At 42.3% G+C, this 22,747-nt stretch overlaps 1 protein-coding gene across 8 annotated transcripts in view; it reads right to left on the reverse strand.

Annotated features, from left to right (window-relative positions):
* Positions 1-3,201: 3,201 nt before the first annotated feature.
* Positions 3,202-22,747, reverse strand: part of plxna4 (plexin A4) — a 633,380-nt gene continuing 613,834 nt past the window's right edge. For all 8 annotated transcript variants that reach the window (XM_087999383.1, XM_043714038.2, XM_087999382.1 and 5 more), the window contains 4 exons: positions 18,291-18,460; positions 10,341-10,553; positions 6,042-6,192; positions 3,202-3,801 (listed from right to left, as the gene is read on the reverse strand). In XM_087999383.1, coding sequence (XP_087855509.1) covers positions 3,706-3,801; positions 6,042-6,192; positions 10,341-10,553; positions 18,291-18,460 — 630 coding nt within the window. In that variant the 3' untranslated portion in view covers positions 3,202-3,705. The remainder of the gene's footprint in view (positions 3,802-6,041; positions 6,193-10,340; positions 10,554-18,290; positions 18,461-22,747) is intronic.

Consider the following 22,747-nt stretch of genomic DNA (forward strand, 5'->3'; position numbering starts at 1 on the left):
TGTATTGAAATGAATTAAGGAAAACACCAACACGGGAAGTGAATGGGGGAATTACATGGAGAAAATCAGAAGAATAGAGAGGTTGAACCAGTGGAGCAGAGACAGAGGTGGACCCAGAAAATCAGCTCAGAAATAGACAACGGGGAGACCAAAGTGGAATAGCTATGATTGTAAAGCCTTCACTATAGTGCCCACTTCCTGTGATCATCCTATAATCCACCAACATACTCTCGTTATGAAAATCTAGTTCATGGTTCAGGTGTTTTATTGTCCTTTTTTTGTTTTAGGAACTTAAATTTAACTGTAAAGATTAGGATAAATGGGATTAAAACAATTTTAATTCTAGAACACTTAAAAGGTTGTGATCATATTTGCTTTGAAAGAATAACAGCTGGGAAGGTAAACTAATTTAAATGTTGGACTTTAACAATTTGTCATAAACCTAAAACAAATGGCAATATAAAGGCTACCCATGTTTCTTTCATGCATTGGAGTAGAAAAACTGGAGCTATAAAACAATGCGGCTTACATAGCTGAAGATACAAAAGCTGAAAAGCATGCAGTGATAGCAGTCCAGTAGGTGTTAGAGCTAAATTGGTTTAAAACATCCGGTAAACATCAAACATCAGGTCAAAGATGGCCCACAGCAGGCAGTGTCATCTGAGTGGAGGGATTTTTAAAATATCTCTGGATTTAATTTATCAGGGTTTGCTGGGAAATGTTAGTTGCAAATTAGAGCTGGGAGATTGCTGCATAAGAAGTGGCTAAGAAGCACAATTCTATTGTTATCAGACTCCAGGCAGTTAGTGCAGGACCATGTCCCTGGATTCACTGAAAGTTCAGTGAGGCAGAGCATGAGGTGACGGAATCCTTCAAACAGTATTTACTTAATGTAGCTGAGAAAGGTTGGAGTTTAAAGAAATGCAGTGGCCGCTCAGCGAAACTAGCTTTTTGAAATTGTCCCCATAATTGGATGTCTGTGAGAAGCTTTCTGAGTCCTGGGGAGCTCAGTCTCAGGAGAAGAGATTTAGCTATGAGGACATGAGCAGTCATTGAAGTTGTCTGAGACAGAGAAGCTGAGGGCATTTCAAGCCAACACCTTTGAAAGTGAAGAATTAGAATCCCTTGTAAAAGAGATAAAGTTTTAATGAGATTTTATGACCCCGTGGTGTCACTAACATTTGGATACAATCTGCCCTAACTACACTGACCACTTAAAAGTACAGACCATGGGTTAATCAACCACAGTCTGTCTGTTAATTCATATTAACTTAATGTTAAATCCTTAACATTAAATTTTATGTACTATGTATACTGTATTGAATAATTCTTACTTGTTCAATGTATCTATTTAATCATTATTGCTTATGTTTGTCTTTTTGAAGTTTATATTGGTGTTTCAATTCAACCCTGGAGTTATGCCTTTTATTTTCTTACCCTTGGCTTTTCTACGGATTGTATTCTTTAAAGGATCTATCATGTTATATCCTAAGATAGAACTGAAGATTTGACAGAGCAAAATTTGATTCACTAAATCATTGTTAATCAGTCTCCTTGGGAATGGGTGTTGCATTACAGGTCCAATGCAACAGACTGAATATGAGTAATACCATGGGTTCTCTGCAAAACATTAGGAAGTTATAAACACTTTTTTTTAATAAACTTTATTCTATATTACAAATAGTAAATTTTTGTTCTGAACTGCAAAATAGGAGTGCATCATATTTACATACACAGGTATACAATTGATATAACAAAGTACTGAAGCTTGCCTTTCTCAAGTCATTTGATGTCTTTGTTTAAGTAGTATATTTAATTACAGTCATTAATTAGGATAAAAACCTATGTCGCTTTGTCTTGAAGCTTCCTAACACTGGTTTCTAAGGGTAGGTTGTTACAAATCTTTTATTCTTTTGTTGCCGATTTTAATGGAGAGATATTCGCATTACAATCCATTCAGGCTGGACATGGTATTCTCAAGCAAAAAGGAACATTTTTTTTTTAAAAAACTCAAAACTGACACATCCACAATCATGGCGTTGCTGTTCTTTGTTGCCGCAAAATCATATTACATGCGTTTCTTGTTTTAAATTAAAAAAAACAAAAATTATCGAAAAGAAAACTAGTAACCAGGCAGCCTGGGTCTTTGCCTGGGCTGACCAAACACATTCACATCACAAGTCTGGCACAGTTCAAGGCAAAAGAAAAAGCATTTTTTTTTATTTTATTCCCTTTAAATCATTTTCGGAGCTGAATAAGAGGACAGCTTCAGATTTCACAATAATATGATATTCATGTCCATCTGATACACATCCTTGAGGGAAGGGGGAGGTCGAGACTCTTGTTCTCCTGTACCGACCATGAGATGACTCAAATTCCAACTCCGACTCTCTCCCATCCCCACCACCCCTCCTCAAGTTTCTAGCTCCTCCTACATCTAACACGTGCAAATCATGTCGTCGCTTTCATAATTTCTTTTTCATCTTGTTCTGCTATAAATAAATTCACAGTTTGTCAATCTGTGCGTCTTCCTGTGCAAATAAAGAGGAATGCTTGTTTGAAGCCAGCTTGTCGTGTGTGGTTTTTGTTTCGTACTTTTTCTCACGGAGCCTCACACATTAGGTAGACGTCTGTAAATAAATTGTTTTTTTATTATTATTCCACAGTGGCACTTATTTTCGAACAGCACTGAAATCCTTTGGTCTTTGCTGGCTGGGACAATCCATTGTTTCCAAACCCAATGTCCTTTTCTCGTTTTCCAAGTCGGTCCAAGGGTTCTGGAATGCCCTCGGAATCTGGTGAAAATTGAATCTGTCCATTTGTTGGAAATGGTTTCACATGATCACCTCCAAGTTTCTTCGTCAATGCCGAGTATAAGGGTTTGGATTTATAGTACCTTTATTTGTTTGTGTGTGATTGTTCCTCTCCCTGCACCATAGCCCATATACAGATCTGGAATAAATTTAACCCCAACCCCTTTGTTGAAATCAGCCCTCCACCATTTTGCAAGAGGTTCTTTGCCCTCCCTCATAGTCTTTCACCAGTTAAACTGCAATGCTCATGCATACATTTTTGTTTCTCAGTGGTCTGCCATCTCTCACCGTGAAGTCAACCACATAAGAAACTATATTATTGTCTCATTGATCACATTTCAATCAAAGATGTGACAAAGTCTCAGCTTTTCACCCCCACACCTCCCCCCCCCCCCCCCCCCCCGCAACCAAAAAACACAGCAAGGCAAATGCTTGGCTGAAGCAAACAGGATATTAATCTGTCCCAAAGGAAATCACTGGCAGTCTCCCACAGAATGTGAAGATTTTTCTGTTTTTCCTGGTTCCATGAACTTCAGCAGCAAGAATGAAGACTCTCATGTTCCTCTGCAGATGATGGCTGAGAAAACCACTGTGCTTAGTTCCTTGCCAATTTTTCTTTCTCCACATGAGTGATGACTGCTTTATTTTTAAAAAACCATGAAGTGATTTGCGTAGCTTTAACCTTTCACTGACCTTTTGATATATCCAATAACATTCTGGGTGAGAGAGAGTGGCAAGAGAGGCGAGAAGATTAAGTGATAGAGATAATGGAAAAAGATAGATGATCAAGGTGACTTTGCTTGTGACCAATCATAACTTGCACTTGAAAGGCGACCATCTTTAGTCAGGCACAGCTTGGCTTCTTTTACCCAGCGTTCCTTGGTAGTGCCACTCAGCTCTCTATGGACATGAGGGCAATCACCTGTTCAAGTTTGTACGCTAATCGCTGTCTCCGAGACTGGTCTTCACATTCTAGCGTATTAACTACCTGTAGGTGTCAGCATAAAAAGAGGAATGTTAGTATTGAGTTCAACAACATTTTACAAAAACATAACATTCTTACATATTTTATGGGGATAGGTCAATAGCAGCATCCAAGACAAATGAGCACATATGGGCCCAGTAACTGGAGCCTGTGATTTTTGTCCCTGCTGCTGGCTATTGGTACGCTTTACTGAGTTAAGCTGATCTTGATAATGAGAATGTTACATTTTGGCAAGTTTGTGTGGGAGCAGTTCCAGGTTGGCCATTACTAATTGTTATTAAGGTACATCTGACTTAAAGTGCGGGATATGGGCATTGGATAGGTGCGGAACCATATAGATTGTGGGGGACCAACCACCTGTTTAGAAGAAAGAACTGTACAGCACAGGAACACAGGCCAAAGAGTCATTCTGAGCTTGCTGTGCTATGTAGTTAGATTGTAAATGCATTCCCAACACAGTTTCCTCATATTCAAAAGCCAACGATTTGTCAAGCAAGTGTTGTTTGAGGTCTACCATCTTGTTAAGACGGCCACAGTCAGTGCTCCCTCTGGCTCCTTACAAACCTATGCTACCTTGCATCTCTACACTGGGCATCTGAAACCAACTGTGATAATGGACCCAAATGTGACAGAAGAATCGTCAGGTCTATCAATGTTCCTGGATCCAGTACACTACTCTTCCCCAACTGCTTGTAATCCTCCAAGATAAGAAAAATGGGAAGCATCACTTAGCGATTTGGATAATTCAGGAAACATTGGGAATTTTCTCTGAGCTCTGTAAGAGTATCTAGTGAGGTCTAAGAGGTCAGGAACAGTAACAGTGCAACAGTAAGTAAATGTCATTTTCCCAACACTGCACACAAGCTCTCGCTCCCCTGTAGAAGTGGGACAAAGAAATCAGGTCAATGCTATTGCATGTTCACAACCTTCTCTTGAAAAAGAGGGGTGACACAGTGACATCTCACAGCGCCAGGGACCCAGGTTCAATTCCACCCTCGTGTGACTGTCTGTGTAGAGTCTGCACATTCTCCCTATGTCTCCATGGGTTTCCACCAAGTGCTCCAGTCCAAATATGTGCAGGTTAGGTGGATTGGTCAAGGTGAAGGGCTTTTGCCCGAAACGTCGATTTTCCTGCTCCTTGGATGCTGCCTGGCCTGCAGTGCCTTTCCAGCACCACTCTAATCTAGATTCTTGTTTCCAGCATCTGCAGTCCTTGTTTTTACCTAGTTGAATTGCCTTGTAATGTCCATGGATGTGCAGACTAAGTGGGTTAGCTGTGGTAAATGCAGGATTATGGGGACTGGGTAAATACGGATTGTGGGTCTGAGTGGGGTGCTCTTCAGATGGTCTGTGCAGAACTTATGGGCTGAATGGCCTCTTTTTCCACTCTAGGGATTCTACAAAAGGAATCAAGTGGACGAATCCACAATTCGATCATGTGGTGGAAATGTTTTGCACAATGGATGTCAATTAGTTTTCAGGCAGCTGTGCATAAAGGAGCAGTCAGGCAGAATAGAGCAAGACCATGATCCATCAGATCAGCCATGATGCTATTGCTGAGTGGAGCAGGTTTGCCAATGACCATGAATTTTATTGAATGGTGGAATAAGCTCAAGGGAAAGGAATGTCATATTCCTCCTCCTTGTTCTTGAGTTCAGGTAGGTTCGTAATTTTGAAAATAAAAGATCTTTCCTTGACAATTCAACATATGCCTTCAACAATTCAATTTACAATTATTGCTTATTGAGACAAAATGACACTGGGGCTAAAAGGGTTAAATTATGATAGCAGGGAGCATAAACTTGGCCGGTATCCCTTTGAGTAAAGGAGATCGTGTGGGGTTATGTAGTAAAGAGTTTTATAGGGTAGATATAGATGAACTATTTGTTCTGATCAGGAAATCAAACACAAGCAGACAGACATTAGAGCCAATCATTCACATGGGAAATCAGGAAATGCTTTGTCATTCAAAAGGTCATTGAAATTTGGAACCTTCTTCCCCAAAGGGATATGCATTCTCAGGGAAGATTTGGAACTTCCAAGACTGGGATAGGTATCCATTAGGTAAAGATATGAGGGTGGTTAGTGCCAAGGAATGGAGCTGCAAATCTGCCCTAGTCCTAATTCAATGGCTGAGCTGTCCTGAATGCCGACTCATGTTTCTGATGTTCCAACAATCAAAACAGACTATGCTTGTGTTTGGTCTCTGCTATCTCTCGCGTCTCAGTCAACAGGACAATTACCTCCTCGCTATATTTGCTAACATAGGAGTAGATCTCACTGAGGGCACTCATCGCATTGAATTCAGTCATGTGCATACGGGATTGCTCTGCGAGATAGGCATTCATGTCCTGGTCGCTGATGGCTGGCATTTTTCCAATGTCTGCATAGTACCTGCACAGAAGAGAGACAAATAAACAAGTTGGTCAAGTTGTGTTTCTTCTCAAATCTTACCTCATACTTAAGAACAGAGAACAGGCAACATCTCATCAATATGGGAAGTAAAAAAAAACTGAGCAATCCAAACGTCAATTCTTTTTCTTACCCATTCATAATGCCTCCCTTTTTAAATGATGAATCTTTGGGCAGGCTGACAATGTCATAACTGCGCTGCGCAACTGTAAGCCAAAGTGTGGGCCAAGAAATGAACACTTATAACATTTTTTGGAAATTTCAAAATCTCTGTAAACATTTGTACTGTAATGGGCAGTCCCACTGATAGCGTCACTCCTGCCAAGGTTCCTACAGGAGAGAAAACCAATGGAGCCTCTTCTACAGACAATGCCAATACTTACAAATAATCCTCGATGGTTTGGTAACATTTACCAGAGGTCTTCGGGAGTGAGACCATATATTTAGATAATTCCTGACAAGATGTTCAGTAGTTGGAGGTAATCCTTAGAAATGTTTTATTGGTTTCAGATAATCCATTATAGAGTGTCAAGATTAGCAGATAATCCCCAGGAGTATGCCAGCATTGGAGTAGACCCTCTAGAATGTGCCAATAGTTGCAAATAATTACCGGGAGCATGTCAACATTACAGAGATTTCTCAGAAATGTGATAATATTTACTGAATGATGCCCACACAGAAACATTTAAAAACCATTGAAATCAGCTCACCAGCTAGCTACTGCATGAGATCATTTGCCACACGTATATTAGGGGTTAAGATCAAGGCAATACAATTCCCTTTTTTTTTGGCTTTCTTAATGGATTCACATTGAGGGAAATGCTCCAATTTGCTTGTCACACTTGGCATTGTTTTCCCCCTTCAGACTCTGCAGTGGAATTAATCAAAGGACATGAAGTACAGCCGGGGGCATCAATCATTGTCAATGGGATCCACTCTGCTGTTGCTGAGCTTTTAACACATTACTATACACAAGTCCAATTCTTGTCTACTGGGACAAACATGTGTCACTAGATTTAGGGGGCTTTTGTTTTATTTTTAAACTACTTCTGCTTTCTATTCACTCTATTGTTTAGGGACAGCTGTGACTCGGGTGATGGCATCCTGAGTCAGAAGATCATGGGTTCAAGTCACACTCCAGAGTTGGAATGCAAAATTCCAGGCTGACAATCTAATGCAGCCCTGAGGAAGTCCTGCACTATCAATGGCTATCAATGTTGTCTTTGAATCGAAATGTGAAGTCCCACTCCAGAAACTTGAAGACTCCTGGTGCACAATTACACAGTGCCTTTAAGCTCTACACAGCCAATGAAGTCCTTGTTGAAGTATTGTTACTTTTACAATGTGGGGGATTGCAGCATCCAGTGTACACAGGAAGGTCCCTTAAAATGCAATGATAAAAATAACCAGATAATCTGTTTTTTCAGTGACTGAGGGGTAATAATTGACAAGGATGACTTTTCTTTGAAATAGTTCCATTGGACATTTTCCATCTACCTAACAGGCAGATAAAACATTAATTTATTGACTTTATCTATTAGATAATTTTGGCCACGTGCTTCATTAATTGCTTTACCTCAAAAAATAAAGTCCGAAGTGGGAATGTTTGCTGATGACTGCACAATAGCCAGTACCATTCAGAACTTTTCAAACACAGCAGCAGTCCATATGCACCATGACCTTGATAACATTCAGACTTGGGCTGATAAATGGCAAGTCCACACAAGTGGGTAATGGGGAATCGATTTGGGATACTGTTCGGGGGGTCGGTGTGGACTTGTTGGGCCAAAGGGCCTGTTTCTGTACTGTAGGGATTCTATGGTTCTAAGTGCCAAGCAATATTCATCTCCAACAAGTGAGAATCTAACTTTCTCCCTTGGCATTCTATGGCATTACCGTTGATGAATCCCACACAACCAACATCATAGGAGTTATCATTAGCCAGAAACTGAATGAACCACATAAAACCCCTGGTTACAAATGCAGGTTAAAGTCTGGCAATTATGAAATTCTCACTACCTGACTCTCCAAAGCCTGCCCAGCATTCACAAGTCAGGAGTTTGAAGGAATGCTTTCAATTTGCCTGGATTAGTGAATCTCCAAGAACACTCAAGAAGCTTAACACAATCCAGGACAAGGCTTGGCCAGCACGCCATCCACCAATTTAATCATTCAGTCTCTTCACTAGTGATGCAGTGACAGTGTATACTATATACAAGATGCATGGCAGCAACTCACCAATGCTGCTTCACCAGTGACTTCTAACATTACAACCTACAAGGACAAGGGCGGCAGATACAATACCAACCAGCTAAGTTTTCCTGTAAGCCACACACCATCCTCACATGGGAATATGTCATGGTTCCTTCATTGTCACTGAGTCAAAGCCCTGGAACTCCCTCCCTCACAAAACTGAGCAGACGGACTGCACTGATTCAAGAAGGCAGCTCCCTATCATTCTCTGGGCTATGTGGGATGGGCAATAAATGCTGGTCTCGCCCACATTCCCATGAATGAATGAGAAAGCAAACCTAAGTGGGAGAAGGGTGCAGGATGGTCAGGGAGGTTAAACTCTGGATGAAAAACAGGAAAATCTCTCTTCATCTCAGTGATTAACAACGGACCAATCTGCAAGTGTGGAATGGCCTGAATGGTTCCCTTCTGCAATTATTTCAATGTGAATCAGAATCGCAGTCTCAAGGATTCACACGTTTACGTGATTTTATTGGTGGTCCTCTAATTGAGAAGAAAAGCAAAATGTTCACCTTTCTACTGCGAAAATATTATTGCAATACATAGTTTTCTGCTAACCTATAGGTCAAGTGACAGACATACGTGCAATGCAAAAACACTTCTCAGTTAGTTTTCAGAGAAGTAACAAAGCCAAAACTGCCTGTTTGTTGAATTGTGATGCTATGAAAGATTTGATGAAGAACTAGCAGAATGCTAATAAGCGAAACATCCAGAAACTGCTTCCACTTATGGGTAGGTCCACTACCAGGCTATAGATATGAGATAGTCACTTACAGGGGATTAAGGTGACATTTGCCTACCTGTTAATAACAAGAACCTGGAACTTGTTTCCAAAAATGTATTTGAGGTGCGCAGAAAAGATGTTACATAAATACAAATGGGAAAAAGGTGTTAGGAGTGTATGGAGATCAGGCTCAATGAAGCAGAGTGGGAGGATATAGTGTAAACAACTCAATGCAGGTCAAATGAGCTGTTTCTGTGTAAATACTGAATAATATTAAACACTCAATCTTATAAAAATGCCACTTTGAATAATTTTACAATTTACTTTAATTTGGTTGAAATACAGAGAAATCTAATTGTCTATGACAACTTACTGCTCGTGAGGACTCTAAGGTGCTATTATGAAATATGAAATAATAAAGGAATTATTCTCCCGAGACATTGCGAATGGTCTCTCGCTCCTTAGCTCACATTATTTTTTGAAATCAACATGTCACTATCAATATTGACAGTAAGAGATTCAGGAGTGTTGAATCAGACAAATGCCATCTGCGCACCTCGATCAGGATTTCCAGGTTGGATTGACAGGCAGGCGGACAGCTCATCAGAGCTGCAGCATCAGTGACTGGCAAGTCATGACAGTTCAACTTAATTGAAACACATTCTCCACCCTTTTGGCACTGACTGAAGAATTATTTGATTCCATATCTCCATTGCTCCCTCCCCATTGCCCACTCATTCATCACTGATCCAGGCGCAATTGCTCATTTTCCAGAATCCTCAAGCCTCCAGCAAATAAAAATTAATCTCTAGCACATTGCCGCAGTGATGAAAGAAACATTTGGAGGATAAAAACATTTGGGGTGCACACAAAAAGGTATATGGAAAATAAAATTCAATACTTTTATTTATTGGTTTTGAAGGGTGTTGGACAGGGGATGTGTTTGGCTGACTGATCCAATTTGGATATTAATGTGTCTATCTGCTTGCCCATTGGGTGAAAGTAGTGTATCGCTGAAGATGGGCATGTCAGGCAGTCAATGATATTGAAGTGGGACGGATGCACCGAGAGCAGGCAGGAGTGTCTTGTACTGGAACTTTAGGAAACCAAGCAATCAGAATTGACAACGTCGATCTCAATGCTCAGCACTAACCTTTCCACCCAGCTTTTGTAGTTGGGGATGTCCTTGGCATAAAGCAGCTTGTTGGATGGTGAGTCTTTGCCCAGCCTGTGCTCAGACGTTGAGCAGGAATCCATGAAGGTCTGAGCCACCACCGAAAGGCAGGCATCCGTGATGCTGCTCTTGTGAATGTCAAAGACAAACTGAGGATTCTTGATCACATTCACCCAGAACCTCAGTGGCAAGCTGTAAGGAGGAAACAACGACAGGGTTAAATACGGCCGATTTCTTCCATCAGCTATGATTGTGGTCACCGAATCTCAGAGGAATGTGCTGCAGTCGCCAGGAATTGAGAATCGATCTCCAAATCCTTACTGCCCACAAAGCCAAGAGAAACTCACCAGAGTAATTTTTAAAAATTCTTTGAAGGTTTTAGTTAAAAATCACACAACACCAGGTTCTCGTCTAACAGGCTTATTTGGAAGCACTAGCTTAAAGGAGCAGCGCTCTTGTTGGACTATAACCTGGTGTTGTGTGATCTTTAACTTTGTCAACCCCAGTTCAACACCAGCTCCTCCACACCTTGAAGGTTTCAGTTCATAATATAGACAGTGCACTTTGATTGAGAGTCAAGAGTAATCTAATCAGGTAATGAAGGGTCTACTTGCTTTGCCATTGGTGTAGCAAGGTGGTTCACCATGGAATTGGGCACATTGAGTGACCAATAGTGAGGTGTGGAGGTGCGGTAATTCAAGACAGGAGGTCACGGCATGAAATCTCCAAGATTATGTACAACCAGAGCTGACAACTGAGGATCAGCTTTACAGCAGAATACTCAATGTAAGTTTGGAACGAACAAGCTCCTTCACCCATCAGGTCTCATCCTTCCCAAAATACCGACCCCACTCTCTTCTCACTACAATGTCTATCTATTCCTTAAGCAGCATTTAATAGGAGAGACAGTATGTAGTAGTAATGACACTGGACTAATATTCCTGTGGCCCAGGTTAATACTTTGGGTTCAAATTCCATCAGCAACCATTGTTGGGATTTGATGTTACTCTTAGTGCCACAAAACTAATCATTCAAAGAAATTTGCTGTATGCATCTGGTCTGGCCTACATATGACTCCAGACCCACAGGAATGCCAAAAAAGAAAGGGAAATTAAGGATTAGCAACAAATACTGGCCTTGTTAGCTACACACATCCCATCAACAAGTAAGAATGGTTTAAATTGTTCAGACCTCTAGCAAGCAGCTCCAGCTGATTAAGACAATTGAGTTTCTTGGTTCTCACGGTTTAATCTTTTCAACAGGCAATATCCTTTGATTCTAGCTATCACAAAACACACTAGCTTGTCATATCTAGGGCTTCCTGGGGTTCAACCTAGTGGGGCATTTTGATGACACTGTTAATCTGGACCTGACTGCACAGCAGCTCTGTAATAAACAGCAAGTACGCTTGAACAGATGAAATGATTTCTGTATGGTCAGATGAAATTAGCTCAGAGTTGAATCTCGGCTCTTATCAATTATTTGTGAACTTCAGTCTGCTCTGAGAAGTGTAATTAAACATACTCTCAATCAGCTGCTTACCATTGGTTTCAGCTCCTTACAGATGTTGTCTGTATCCTTTACCTCTCTCTCCACTTTCTGCAATCTTCACTCCAGTTGCTGGTACCACTCAAATACATTTCAAAGACCTTGCCTCCCTTGACCACTCCCCCGCTTCCTAAGTTGTGATGCCCAACTTTGATCAGCATCTAGGTGTGGCCTAAACAACACTGACTTGGAGGTTTAGCAGAACAACCTGACTGTTACACGCAACACCCCAGATCAAAGGCAGGTCATCACCATGGGAACCATGGCTGTCAGGCCTATTTGTTTGTGGGTGACACCTTGCCTCAGTTTCCCAATGGCAGAGTGTGGGAAAGGACTGGCGCAGGATTCCCATTGCTGGTCATGAAATGCTAGTTAGCCCTCATAAATGAGAATGTTAACACCCACTGTGTCCCTGTAGCCACTGCATGGGAATATGGTCAAGGAGCAAAAAGCCTTCCTCCTGTGGATGGTTGCCAGGCACAATCCCGTTGCACTTATCAGCAACTTTCAGGGGGAGGAGATGTCCCTTGATGTCTGGCCCTCTGTGCCTGGCTGAGGGACCCAATCTCAGGTGGAGGAGGAGCCAGAGAACATCACTCCCCTGTCTTTGTCTTAGAACCCCAGCATCCACCTCTCCCACTGACCCAAACTCCTCAACGCCCATTATCCCTTCACCCAATTTAGCCTGAGGTTTCCACTACATTCCTGTTGCACTGTCACCACCTACTGGCAGCGATGACTGACATTCAATTCCATCCTGTGTTTATGAATACTTTAAAATGATGTCACAGAGGAGCGACGGAATTTTTACAGCATGGAAAGAGCCCCTTCGGCCCATCGTGCCGATGGCAGGTCATCAACCAACTTTCTATGCTGGTTCCATTTCCCAGCACTGAGCCTTTCAAGTGCTCATCTAAATAGTTCCTAAATGTCTTTATGATTCCCAACTCCACTACTCTTTTACGCAGTGATTTCCAGAGACCCAGGTGAAAAATCTTAAATTTCCTCTAAACCTCCTGCTCCTTACTTTAAAACCATGTCCCTTGGTTATTGATCCAATCTACTAAGGGAAGAAGATACCCCCATCTGCCCTGTCTATGCCCCTCAAAGTTTTCTACACCTCAGTCAGATTCCTCCACAGCTTTCTCTGCTCTCATGAAAAATATGTTCCATGCTCCAATAACCCTTGTCATTAATATATATCAAATGGAACAGAGGTCCCAACATCAGGTCAAGAGGAGTTCCCTATTCACTTCCCTCCAATACCATTCACCGCTACTCTCTATTTCTTGTCCCTTAGCTAACTTTCTATCCACACAATTACTGCCCCTTTAATCAAAAGTGAAATGCTCCTGACAGTGAAAAGCTGCAATCAAAATACAAGCTGCTGGAAATACTCTTTAATCACACAGGCTTCACTGTTATTAACAAGTCCATTGTGTGGTACCTTGTCAAATGTCTCTAAATCCTACAGTCCCTGTAAGGTGGAAGCAGGCCACTCGGCCCATCAAGTCCACACCGATTCTCCAGAGTGTATCCCACCCAGATCCACCCCATCATTGTAACTCTGCATTTCTCATGGTTAATCCACCTAGCCTGCACAACCCTGACTCTATGGGACAATTAAGTATGGCCAGTCCACTTCACCTGCACATCATTAGACTGTGGGAGGAAACCAGAGTACCCAGAGTAAACCCACGCAGACACAGGGAGAATGTGCAAACTCCACACAGACAGTTGCTGTGAGGCAGCTGTGTTAACCACTGAGTCACCGTGCCAGCACAAAGCTTTCCCTTCACTAATTCATGAGATGTGGGCATCACAGGTTAGCCAACATTTATTGCCCATCGCTAATTACCCTGGATGTGGTGGTGGTGGTGACGGTGAGCAGTCTTAGCTGGTAGCTCATGTGGGCATCACAGGTTAGCCCCTTCTCCGTGGCAGTTAGAAAGGGGATCTCACAAACTCTGAAAATGAAAAGATCCCAATGGTATCAGTCCATGCCCCATCTGGCTGCACTCTCCCCTCAGGGTTTGAGTTCTGAAGGAGCTGTGCCCTACTATATAGTCAAGAGGGATACAGGGCTTGTCTAGATTAGATTAGATTAGATTAGATTCCCTACAGTGTGGAAACAGGTCCTTTGGTCCAACAAGTCCACACTGACCCTCCGAAGAGTGACCCATCCAGACCCATTCCCCTCTGACTAATGCACCTAACACTATGGGCAATTTAACATGGCCAATTCACCTAACGTGCACACCTTTGGACTATTTTGAATTAAAAACACAGTCACAGATGCCAGGCCACCATTGTAGGGAAGGTGTCCCCTTTTCTGGGTGGAGAAAGGCTTTGATTAGACCTGAGCCCTGGTCCCTGCCATCTCATGGTAGCTGGCTTGTCCCAAATGACTTTGAACTTACTCCAATTCTTTCAGAACTGGGCAAAACTGAAATTCCTACCCCTATGAAAAGATCCTCACCATATCTGACTGTGCAGGAACAAACTGAGTGTTAAAGCCTCCCCCTTTCACCAAACAGTGAGAGTGATGTTTCAATGCTTTTTACTAGGGCATTAGTACCTGGGAGGGCAGGTCAGGGGTCAAACCTACATCCTTCTCAGTTAAACCAAGTTAACTCAAGGACCTGGGAAATTAGTAATTTTAGATTGAGTAAAGGGCAGATTTAGGAATTTATGTTTAAAAAGAAAATGTGCTCAAATAAAAATGGATTCAAAAATATCACAGCACTTCATGGCTCAACTCTCCCTTAACCAGAAGCCTCATGTTTAATCTTTTGATTAAAATGTCGGGTTTCAATATGTAACGACTTCAAATCTTTTTTACGTGGCAAACATTTGTCTTTATTTTACGTTATTTTTTATTTTATTTTTCTACTTCATAGGGTCTGTAATGTTGAACTTTTAACTTTATTCCTTTTTTTCTACTACATACCTAAGACCTGGATGCCTTTGTACCTCAGATGATGCTGGGAATGGTGACTTTGTACATTTTTCAACGTACTCTTGTCTCCCTGCACTCGAGTACACGTGACAATAAAACCTAACTCTAACTCTAATTTTGTGGGAAGGTCCTGTCTGAGTGGGAAAGCTTTTCCTGCTCAGCCAAAAAGGAAAAACTTCTTTCCAATACCTTCCAAGGTTACTGGCTCGCAGAGTCCAACACCTTTTATGCACCTTAGGGTGGGACTGTTGGGGGAGTGCAGGGATTTTGCACAGTGCTCACCCCTTTCCCATTCTGACATACAGTGGCACACACACTGAGGATGTTCACCCCTCTCCCATACTTCCAACGTATCATTGTCAATTCTGTGTTTAAATGCATTTCTTGAGAACCCCTTCCAAATTGGGGTGGCTCAGTGGTTAGCACTGCTGCTCACAGCACCAGGGACCTGGGTTCGATTGCAGCCTTGGGTGACTGCGTGGAGTTTGTACATTCTCCGTGTCTCGGTGTGGGTTTCCTCCCACCGTCCAAAGATGGCCATGCTAAATTGCCCAGAGTGTTCAGGGATATGTAGGTTAGGTGCATTAGTCGGGGAATGGGACTGGGTGAGATACTCTTTGGGAGGTTGGTGTTGGGCCGAAGGACCTGTTGCCACACTATAGGGATTCTAATTCTAACCCAAGTTCTTTGCTTACCTGACTGTAGCGTTTTTAATGCTTTCTCCCTGTGTCCCAGCATTGGCAGCCTTACCATTTTTGAAGACCCTCTGCTCCTAAGAACCCTTCTTAAAACACACTCCACCATCCTTTTCATTATCACTTTGGACTAGGACAGAATTCAGCTCATGGTCAAATATCTCCCTGACTGCTCCTGTCATTCCCAAACAGAATGTCTACCTGGGTGAGGTACCAGAGTTCTGATGCCACCATGGATACTATCTCTAAAGCAAGAATCAACACCGGGTAAGGATCACTCGACCTGAAACATTAACTTTGATTTCCCTCCACAGACGCTGCCAGATCTCGCTGAGCTTTTCCAGCAATTTTTGTTTATGTTTAAGAATCAATGCACGAGATTAATAGCTGATTGCTGACAGTATTAACAAACATGTCAGATTGCATGACACTGGACCCTGAGTGTGGAATGGTCCAGCGATGTCCTGTTTAAGCCTCTCTTGTATTGAGTGTAAATAGTTAACAAAGGTTGTTGGTTTTCAATGTGATTGCAACCTCTCCTGTTTCAGGAATAGCCAGCCATTAACCTCATGATCATGATACAAGAAAGACCTTCAGGATAAAGGGGAAACCAAGGAATTGGAGGGGGAGTGGGGGATGGAAGGAATCTACTAATTTAAAATAAAATCAATTCTTGGCCACATTCTGGTGTCATAGAAATAGCAGACTGCAAATGTGCATATTTTGCCCTCTCTTGTGCATGATGAATGAAGCAACTTCCACACAATTAAGGACATTATGCCTGGTAGAAAGTAAGCATCTGCTTTATTTTTTATTACTTTTAAATGAGTACTTAATCTTCCAGCAGTTTAATCAGTGAGGGGCATGAAGCAATAAGGAAGATTCTGCAGTCTGTCCTCACTCACATCAACCATTTCAACGTATTGCATTGGAGACACTTGAAAAATGTTTTAAAATGAAGTTTCTTATTTTTCCACCCAAGTGACGCCTGCAAAGTCTTGTTCATGTCTTAACTTGATTTGGAATTGAAAAACTACACAAAGCATACAGCTCATATTCCCCACAGCATTTGTTCATCAATTATATCTGAATGTTTCCACAATTCCTTGAGATTTCTTATTTGGTACTGTAGCCATTACTGTGCTTGAACTAATGTCTCAACCTTTGGCTGGAGTCAATTGTTGCAGAACAATGGTCCTGTGCGGTGCCTTTGTATTTTTAATGATGTTGGAGGTGGTATATAAATGCAAGTTGTCTTTACTGATTCCCATTGAGACCCCTTGTTAAAGCATGATCTCAACCAGAACTCAAACAAACCACACACATTTTTTGAGTTAACATTCTAAAAAAGTCTCAAATCCCAATAAACCAGCTTACTTCACAATTACTGCCACTGTAATAAATTCCCCTGGAATTCCAGTGTCAAGATATGCAAATGCATATAATTTATAACAAACCATTTTACTATACAATCCCTTTCCTTACACCAAAGCTTCGTAACTCATTCTGAATGAGTGAAGCCGCCATGAACTCAGATGCTGGAGTGTGCTCATTCCATTAGCATGTATTCACTGTTAAATCAACAGCATCAGCACCAGCTCAGTCACACTCATCGGACAGTGACGGCTCTGTACCCAAACGGTATCTGCACAGTGAACTGGGTCACGACTCCTTGGGGTGTCCACTATTCCACCACAAGGACACCCTGCCCAAATGAGATATGAAAGACGTGGACGTGGACGTGGACGTGGACGTGGACGTGGACGTGGACGTGGACGTGGACGTGGACGTGGACGTGGACGAGGACACAAATGATTGAGACACAGTTGCTAATGGCCATGATCACTTGGGGCATAACTGCCTGGAAGAGGTGAGCAGAACGATAAGCTTGACCGGACGAGAGGAGAAACCAGAGGCTTTCAGTTTCCCCAGCCCTATCATCCTCTGCAACATGGAGTCATAGAGATGTACAGCACGGAAAGAGGCCCTTCGGTCCAACTCACCCATGCCGACCAGATATCCTAATCTAATCTCGTAGGCTGCCACTCCAGAGCAAGGTTCCCGATGTTTAATGCAGAACTGTCAAACATGATGCAAAGCATCATCTCCCCTTTTGGACAGGAACTGCAGTGGTAGTGTCCCTGCCTCTGAGACCTGGGCTCAATTCCCACCTGCTGCACTGGTGTGCACTGCAACAGCTTGAGTAAGAGTATCTACAAAAATGGAAAGCTATCACGGTCTTGGGCCTCTTCAAGTAATCATTTCAACATTGAAAGCTGAATCGAGGCCTTGGATCTTCCACCCATTGCCAACGATTTCCATCCTCTGGGCGGCCCGGTGGCACAGTGGTTAGCACTGCTGCCTCACAGCGCCAGAGACCCGGGTTCAATTCCCGCCTCAGGCGACTGACTGTGTGGAGTTTGCACATTCTCCCCGTGTCTGCGTGGGTTTCCTCTGGGTGCTCCGGTTTCCTCCCACACTCCAAAAATGTGCAGGTCAGGTGAATTGGCCATGCTAAATTGCCCGTAGTGTTAGATGTAGGGGAATGGGTCTGGGTGGATGCGCTTCAGCGGGTCGGTGTGGACTTGTTGGGCCAAAGGGCCTGTTTCCACACTGTAAAGTAATCTAATCTAATCTAATCTAATCTAATCTAATCTTTACACATGCTGGCTTGGTCTAGTCACTGGCTCCCCTGTCCACCCTACACGCAGTCCCTTCAATACTCACCAGTTGCTCTTCCATGTATGTCTGACGTGAGGGTCATGGATCTGATGCTTGTCTGCCTGCTCGTCCAGAAAATCAAACATGTACTTGATGGCGAGAGGCAGTGCACTCCCTCGGTGAGCCGTGCTGAAGATGGTCTCAAAGAGGTCATCCACAAACTTCTGCAGGGTCCCCTGCAGCAAAGTGAAGAGAGAAAAGAAATTAAGTGGCAATAATGAACAGGACATAGAGATGAAATCGGCTAAATCGCAAATTGGAAGTGACACTTGTCCAGTACTTCAATCCTTACCACTAGCACGAACATCTCTGCCAAACTCTCTACACTTTAAATATGTCTGGTTGTAAAAACACATCTTACACCAAAAGTATCTCTTTTTGGATGTGTATGTGCAAAACCTAAACAAAACAATTGCAATTCCATAACCATGATGAGCACATAATTTTGCCCCCAAATTTATTTAATCAATTATAAGTATTCATTATTTGGAGAAATAAAAGGACAGTTTTCCCAAGTAGGAAACTGATGCTAATGGAGTGAAACGACTGGTAAACAACACATAAGTTCACTATGGGGTTAACATTTGAGGTGGGCGCCTGGTGCATTGATAAAGATGAATGGTGTGGCCGCTCAAAGGCAGCAAATTCTCATTCTGCTCAAACACCGTGGAAGAATCGTGTTAGCTGACAATTATAATATTTCTAGCGTGTCCAGGACTGGTGACAGCTTATCTTGGCATACAAGAAGAGGAGGGGGGAGGAGGTAGCCAGAGACAAAAAAATATATAGCATTCTCCGTACCTCGCAGCTGCTCAGGGTGGCAACAATATTAATGAAACTCTGACAGGCTTCATCTGTTCGATAGGCCTCAAGCATCATTTTACCTCAGATTTATTTTGGAAGAAAAATGTTATGCCAGTTACGAAAATGAGATGACGCTTGCTTACAAATTTCAGGACATTAAACATGCCAAGAGGAATCAATTTTGTGTAAAGAATTGCTACTTGTAATCGGCACTGATGGGCCCAATGTATAAGTTACTGACATAAACATTCTTAGTTACTGCAGCTGAAGGCCAAACAGGGTAAATTACATAAAAGCAAAAGCTGCAGAGCCTGAAATTCAAAACAAAAACAGGAAATACTGGAAAAACGCAGCTTCTGGCAGCCACTGAGGAGGGAGAGATAGAGTTGATGTTTCAAATTGAATTTTTCAGAGCTCAGACCAAATACATTACATACTTGCGAGACAAAAATATTTTCTTGGCGAAAGTGAGTACTGCAGTTGCTGGACACGAGAGTTGAGAGTGTGGTGTTGGAGAAACACAGCAGGTCAGCCAGCATCTGAAGAACAGGAAAATCGATGTTTTGGGCAAGAGCCCTTCATCAGGAATTTGCCCGAAAATCGATTTTCCTGCTCCTCGTATGCTACCTGACCTGCTGTGCTTTCCCAGCACCAAACTCTTGAAAAATATTTCCTTGTTTAAGAATGTTTGTGCTTAAGTTGGAAACTCTAGGAAGAGCATGACATACACTTAAATACACTTGCAACTATAAAAAAAAGAACAAGAATTGCTGGAAAGCTTCAGTGGGTCTGGCAGCATCTGTGGAGAGGAATCAGAGTTAACGTTTCAAGTTCAATGACCCTTCCTCTGAAGGTAGCTAGGAAAAAGTTGGCTTTTATGCAGCAGATATGTGCATTAAAAAAAAACTTTTTCCTAACTACCATCAGTTCTCAGCAAGGGTCACCGAACCCAAAACGTTAACTTTGATTTCTCTCCACAGATGCTGCCAGACCTGCTGTGCCTTTCAAGCAATTTCTGTTTTTGCTTCTGATTTCCAGCACACACAGTTCTTCTGTTTTTTTTTTATTTTCCAATTATACAGACCTGCACAATGATTTTTCAGATCCAGGGAAATATGTTCCCTTTAATTGAGAGAAAATGTTGAAAGGTCCCTGTCATATTGAATGTCGTTCCTCAGGTAAGAGGGCTTTCACTGTGTGTCAGAAGCACACAATGCTTCTGCAGCAACTTACCAGTGGTTCTCAATGGCATCTTTTGCACCTGTGACTACTGTGCCAAGGTCAGAAGGCAGGTGGGCAGTTCCCTTCCATCCACACACCATCCTGATTGAGGAACATATCCTCATGCTCACTGGGTCAAAGTCCTGCAATACCCTCCCTAAGGACACTGTGGGGATGCATACACCTGATAGACTGCAGTGGTTCAAGAAGGTGGTGTGTCATCTTCTCAAGGCAATTTAGAATTATTTTTAACTCACTTACAGGATGAGAGCATCTCTGGATAGATCAACATTTATTGCCCACTCTAGAGGGCAGTTAGGAGTCAACCACATTGGCAGTGGGTCTGCAGTCCAATGTAGGCCAGACCAGACAAGGAAGGCAGTTTCCTTCCCTAAAGGGCATTAATGAACCAGGTGGGTTTTTCCGACAATCAATTCATGGTCACCATCAGACTCTTAATTCTAGATTTTTATTGAATTCAATTTCCACAAGCTACAATGGCAGGATTCAAACCCAGGTCTCCAGAAACATTACCTGGCTCTCTGGACTAATAATCCAGCAATAATACCACTAGGCTATCAGTGGGCAATAAATGGTTTTCCTTTATTGGTCAGAGCATTGAGTACAGGACTTGCGAGGTCATATTACAGCTGTACAGATCGTTGGTTAGGCCACTTTTGGAATATTGCATGCAATTCTGGTCTCCTTCTTACCAGAAGGATGTTGTGAAACTTGAAAGGATTCAGAAAAGATTTACAAGGATGTTTCTGGGGTTGGAGGATTTGAGCTACAGGGAGAGGCTGAATAGACTGGGGCTGTTTCCCCTGGAGCGTCGGAGGCTGAGGGGTGACCTTCTAGAGGTTTATAAAATCATGAGGGGCATGGATAGGATAAATTGACAAAGTCTTTTCCCTGGGTTGAGGCATCCAGAACTGGAGGGCATAGGTTTAGGGTGAGAGGGGCAATTGTTTCACGCAGAGGATGGTGCATATATGGAATGAACTGCCAGAGGAAGTAGTGGAGGCTGGTACAATTACAGCATTTAAAAGGAATCTGGATGGGCACATGAGCAGGAAGGGTTTAGAAGGATATGGGCCAAGTGCTGGCAAATGGGACTAGATTAGGTTAGAATATCTGGTCGGCATGGACGAGTTGGACCGAAGGGTCAGTTTCCATGCTATGTATCTCTATGCCTCTACGACTTTAAATGCTGACCCAGCCAATAATACTAACATTCCAAATAAAAGTAACTATCTTGAACTCACTGAATTCAGGAAAAATAAAGTGTGGGCTGCTTTTAAACAGTAGAAAATGGAGCAAGTTCATTGCACTAGCAGGGGACTGTGGTGTTTGGAGTTATGCAAGCTGCAATTCAAAAGGACAACTGTTTAAGATGTTTAAAGCTGGTATCAGGATTGTGAGAAAAAAAATAAATCAAAGCATCGTCCTGAGGATGCTGGAAATCTGAAACAAGCACAGGGAATGCTGGAGAAATGCAGCAGGTCTGGCAGCATCTGTGGAGCGAGAAACAGAGTTAACATTTCGAGTCCAGTGTGACATTTCAACTCCATTTCTCGCTCCACGAATGCTGCCAGACCTGCTGAGTTCCTCCAGCGCTTTCTGCTTTATGTCTGAGAATAAATTTGCTTTCCTCCTGGTCTAACACATTCAATTTTTTTAAAGGAATTTGGAATCAATTAACGGCTTACCTAGTTCATCCTTTTCAGAATCCATGCTTAATTACTCTATAATTTTCTCCCATTCCCTTTCCCAAATTACTTCAAGGGACAGAAATTTCCTTTCGAGGCAACTTCAAGAAAGAAAATCAAGCAGCAGAATTGATAGCTCTCTAATTCCGCAAGCCCTCTGCCTTCAATAGATATTGCTGCAGCACCTCTATAAAGATGGTCAGAATTAGTTAACAAAATTTACACTTCCTCCAGGACTTGTAATACTGAGGGTCCATTGATTCCATTTGGACTGAATGTACTTGAATTTTTAAAATAACATTTGTTCCATGAATGTGAGGGATGTTGACTTCCCTGAAGCCCAAGTTAAATGACCCACTTTCCCATTTCAAAAGTCATCAAATAGTGCAGATGGAGTTATGTGTAGGATAAATGTGGTACTAACAAAATAAATAGGAACAGAAGTAGGCCATTCAGCCCCTTGAGCCTGCTCAATAAGGTCACGGCTGATCTGTTGGTGTTTTGAATTCCACATTCTGATCTACCATTGATAACTCTTGAATTTCCTGCCTTATAAGAATCTATCCATCTCTATCTTCATAATATTCAATGAACCTCCTCCGTCTCCTCCACCTTCTGAGGCACAGAGTTCCTTAGCCACACAACTCACAGAAAAATAAATTCTCCTCCTTTCTGTCTTAAAAAAGTGACCTCTAATTTTTATTTAGTGCCCCCTCCCTCTGGACTCAC

This window comes from Chiloscyllium plagiosum, unplaced genomic scaffold (genome assembly GCF_037043375.1).
Source record: "Chiloscyllium plagiosum isolate Xiang-an unplaced genomic scaffold, Cpla_swu_hap1 HiC_scaffold_23, whole genome shotgun sequence".
NCBI lineage: Eukaryota > Metazoa > Chordata > Chondrichthyes > Orectolobiformes > Hemiscylliidae > Chiloscyllium > Chiloscyllium plagiosum.